At 42.6% G+C, this 5000-nt stretch overlaps 1 protein-coding gene across 1 annotated transcript in view; it reads left to right on the top strand.

The window, feature by feature from the left end:
• The window catches only part of nck2a (NCK adaptor protein 2a), an 88459-nt gene that overhangs the window by 54062 nt on the left and 29397 nt on the right, over nt 1-5000 (top strand). The window contains exon 2 of the mRNA XM_063214225.1: nt 2388-2632. Within this exon, the coding sequence (XP_063070295.1) occupies nt 2404-2632 (229 nt within the window). The 5' untranslated portion in view covers nt 2388-2403. The remainder of the gene's footprint in view (nt 1-2387; nt 2633-5000) is intronic.

Raw genomic sequence — 5000 nt, 5'->3', positions numbered from 1 at the left:
CAGCCAAAGCTGTCAGCGGCCCTGTGAAGGGCTCCTGGTGTGTGTGAGTGCGTGCGTGATATAGGTAATGTATAGGGTTATGAATGAGTACCTGGGCACTTCCAAACATGTATACTTTATTTGTGCGTGCGTGCGTTCGTGCACGTGAGTAGCTATATTAGGATATTTGTTGTGAAGGGCTGTGAGTGTGTTTTTGTGTGTGTCTATATGCAGCATGTGCATCACGAATGTGGTTAAGATTACCTACTATGAGCTTTGATGCATATATTTGTGTAATATGAATTAGGGATGTCAACAATTAATCGATTAATCTACTTTAATCGATGAATGCGCTCATCGATTAAAGCTTAATAATCACAATTAATCGCCAACTTCACTGGAGACTAAGGTGGAATGGGCATGTGAAGAGTGTGTGTGAAGAGTGGGAACATTTTAAATCACTTTTGGATTAAAGAATATAAATATAAATTAATTGAAATGTGAAATTTTATCTCACTTTTAAATTTCAGATTTAAGTTTAATAGTTTTATTTGGGAAACAATTTGATTCCGGGGGTCAATCGATAAGGTCAATCAAATCTAACAATGAATGAATTAATTGCTAATTTGCATCCCTAATATGAATACCTCGAGGCTATTGCACTGTATGTCTGTGTTGAATTGTAGAGGGTCATGAAGTTGGTTGTGCATGTAATGCACGTCACGTTTAGAATGGAGCGATATGGCGATAGACTGCATTTCATTGGTTGCTGCACATTGCACAGCAGGAAGGGAAAGACCGTGCCGGCTGCTTTGAAGGAAATACAATTTAGGCCCATCACCAGTACTGTCAGAGAAGCATTAAATTGTTCGTACACACACAAGTAGACATCAAAAACGCACGCACGCACGCACGCACGCACACAAACATGCACACACACACAGCAGACTAAAACGCATATGCAGTCTGTCAGTAGGTGAAATAGAGCAGATGAAAGGTGTGTGTGCGTGCGTGCGTGCGTGCGTGCGTGCGTGCGTGCGTGCGTGCGTGCGTGCGTGTGCTTGCTTGCGTGTGGTGTGCATCATCCCCTCTGGGCTACTGCTTCAGTGTATCCATCAGGTTTATCGGAAGACCTCCCCTTTGCACGCACCGCTGTACCGCTGTGTGCTGCTCCCAGAGACATGCAGTATGAATCCAATGTGTCCTAGGGCTCTTTGGTAATGTTGTGTGCTATTGTCATGATGTGTTATGCGTAAATGCTAGCCTATCCTACACTATGCTATGCTTGTTTTGTGTTTCTGTCTTAGTTACAGATTTTAGAATACTGCCTATATGTTTCTAGTGTCTTCCTTGTCAGGTTATTTCATGTCAATGGGATTTCAGGGAATTATGTGAATTGACATGGAGGGAGCCTATCTTGTCACATGCTTGTAATCTTATTCAAGTTCAAGTGTACACATTTTATTGTCAAAAATCTATGTAACAAGGCTAGCACAGAAGTTTGAAGTTGTGTTTGACCAGTCTCCAATGTGTAGTTAAACTAAACACACACACACACACACACACGCACACACACACACACACACACACACACGTCCTATGCTTGTGTCCATATGTCTTCCATGTGTGTTTGAGGCTTACTTTATACCTCAGTAGTTATATTGTCCCAGTGTCCTATTATTGTGTCTTACAGTTTTATTATTGTGTCCTGTGTGTCATATGCATCTTACTATCCACCTTTGCACTCTCAAGTCCTACCTGTACGCCCTTGACTTCTTTTTATGTGCTATGAAATAGCTGTGGATGATACTGTAGCTCTATTAATGTGTAGATTGTCTCTGCTGTCTTTTTGTTCTGAAATACAGTGTAATAAAAGTGCCTTAGGCCTATCGCCTGGCACGCCTAACCCATTTCACAAGCAGAGGTGATGTTTGTGGTGAAGTAGCCCTCTCATGTTGGGCCGAAATGCCCCATAAGACAAGAGTGGTTATAAAACAGTTTATTGCAAGTGAGTCTCTGTTTTGGTGGCTACGGGTAATTTACTGGCTGTGTCAATGGTTTATTCATCTCTCTCTCTCTCTCTCTCTCTCTCTCTCTCTCTCTCTCTCTCTCTCTCTCTCTCTCTCTCTCTCTCTCTCTCTCTCTCCTTCTCTCCTTTACTCTCTCCCTCCCTCTCTGTCTCTCTCTCTCCCTGCACTCTCTCTTTTACACCATCTGTATTTCTCTCCCCCCCTCCCTTTTTCTACCCTTCTCTGTTGTGCTCTTCTCACTCACAGACTCAGGCTGTCTGCCTCTGTCTGTCTGTCTGTCTGTCTGTCTGTCTGTCTGTCTGCATGTCTGTCTACAGTTCAAATGAAGTCATTTTAATATCTGTTTCCGAACCCCCCCCTCTCTCCTCCCATGTCCAGAGGGACTCGATGAAAGATGACAGAGGAGGTGATTGTTATAGCCAAGTGGGACTACACGGCCCAGCAGGACCAGGAACTTGACATCCGGAAAAACGAGCGCCTGTGGCTCATCGACGACTCCAAGACGTGGTGGCGCGTCCGCAACGCCTCCAACCGCACCGGCTACGTGCCCTCCAACTACGTGGAGCGCAAGAACAGCCTGAAGAAGGGCGGCTCGCTGGTCAAGAACCTCAAAGACACACTGGGTGAGTACAGTGAGGACTGGAACTGTACTGTACGCATGGCCACAGACAGCTTTCCCTGGGCCCAGGAACAAAGTCATCTGAAATGGGCCCCCTACCCAATATAGGCTTAGAAGTCTGATGGGGCAATGGCATCTAATGTCCATAAATTGAATAGTAATTGGTGGTTGATATGCTGTAATAAATATGCTTCTTAGATAGTCCGAAAAACAAACAAACAACAACAAAAAATCCATACAATAGTGACGTGGGCTGTCGTTGCACCGTCCTGATGTGTGCTACTAGTGAAATGTTACTGACCCATTTACACAAGTGAAGAAGGAGATACATGCACACACATGCCTCCAACTACATTGAGTGTAAGAACAGTCTCAAGAACAGACTGTGCTGTAGGTTGTTTACCAAATTTAAATTGTAGTTCAAAGTAGACACATGGGTGGTTGACGTTTAAGGGCGTAACACAATAAAAAAAGAGTTCCAATTCCTAAAAAAATGGAAAAAATAAAGCACTTAATGGTCCATGGAATTTCGCCTAATTTTTGGGAAAATGTGTCCTGCATCAACACATTGCATAGGCATGTCACACCGCAGGAAAATGAAGTCGCACCACAGGACATTCACGGCATTATGGCCATTTTTGTATACATGACTGACATCTGAGCTCATGCTAACTTGATAATGATATTGTGTTTTATCTTAATATGTGTTTTCATTTATAAAAAAAACTTTTTTTTCCTTCTATAAGAGCAGTCACACCACAGGACACCATAAAATGAACCTAAGCATTGCGTGACAGAAACATTGCAATATGAAGCCATATTAAGAGGTTAATAGTCACCTTAAACTTCCACAGCACTCTCCAATAACTGAGGTACTGACTGGTTAGGAGCCAGTCTTTAAGACCCTTGTAGTTGGCCATGCAGCTGCCCGTTCACAAACATTGACATACATGTCACCCCACAGGACGCAATTTGTGTTATGAAATTTAAATTGTAGTTAATATTACTGTCTTGAGGTTTTTTTCACATTCACATATCTTAATATAAAGTTAATATTTATGCAATCATGCCAAATGCTTCATACATTATTCAAAATGTTATTGGTTAATTTATATATACGTATATATATTATATTCCAGGTTTCATTAATGCTACAGTCACACCGCAGGATATTTGAGATATAAACCTTTACATAAATCTTAACAAAAATGTTTCTTCTCATCTAAGACTAATATGAAACATAATGTACCACATCTTCTTTCATTGACATTTGTTTTTTAAAGGAAAACCGTTTTGTAGGTTTTTAACCAATGTTACGAAAAAACAAGGCGTCACGTCAACCACCCACATACAGAACCTTCTGAGCACACACATGCCTCCAACTACACAGGGTGTGCTAAAACACTAATGTTGCACAGCAACATGTTGCATGGGGAATTGTGTGAGTGAATAAGTGGAAAAACTAAAGAGGCAATTTTCCCAAAGACAAAAATCTATAACAGCAAAACACTCATGTTCAACAAATGCTGCACTATTATTTGTTGTTTTTCACACTGATGTGGAATCGAAAATGATGTATTCAAGTTTTTAGACGCAGTATGTTTGAGTAGTCTTCTGGGGACAATCTAGTCAAGAGTAGAACATACACACACACACACACACACACACACACACACACACACACACACACACACACACACACACACACACACACACACACACACACACACACACACACACACACACACACACACACACACACACACACTCTCTCTCTCTCCAACACACTCAAACCACATCACGATATGAGAATAAATCATTGAAGCTCACTAATGCACCTGCACAGGGGGGGGGGGGGGGGGGCACTGGGATATGTGCATTGACGTGCACTCCTCATCTCTTGTGTCGTTCAGAGGACTCTGAAATGAATCACCTGAGAATGATGCTATGGCGGCATACAACCCTCTGCAAAGCGTGATGTGCTGGACTATGCGCTGTTATGTGGATCTTGTATTTTTTCCCATTAGAATAGAACAGGTCGCATGAATTCAGAGTTGAATTTTTCAGCTGCCACTGCTGACACATTCAGTTTATGTTTAGTGTAGGTTAATGTTAAGTGTGTGTGCGTATGCATGTGTTTTTTTGTATGGTTGTGTGTGTGTATTTCTCAGTGTCTTGTGTGAAGCAGAGGTGTGTGTGTGAGCGTGCATGCGCACGTATCTGTGTGTGTCTGTGTGTGTCTGTGTGTGTCTGTGTGTGTGAGTTGGTTGGGTGGCCCAGGGTGTGAATACCAATATGCGGGAGGCAGCCTCTGCCTGACCCTGTCCTAGTTTTCCCCACTGACTGGCTGGCACTGGCTACCATCTGCTGGG

The sequence above is a fragment of the Engraulis encrasicolus genome, chromosome 13 (assembly GCF_034702125.1).
Source record: "Engraulis encrasicolus isolate BLACKSEA-1 chromosome 13, IST_EnEncr_1.0, whole genome shotgun sequence".
NCBI lineage: Eukaryota > Metazoa > Chordata > Actinopteri > Clupeiformes > Engraulidae > Engraulis > Engraulis encrasicolus.
Note: the sequence above shows the minus strand (reverse complement) of the source record. Positions and strands in the feature narration are given on the sequence as shown.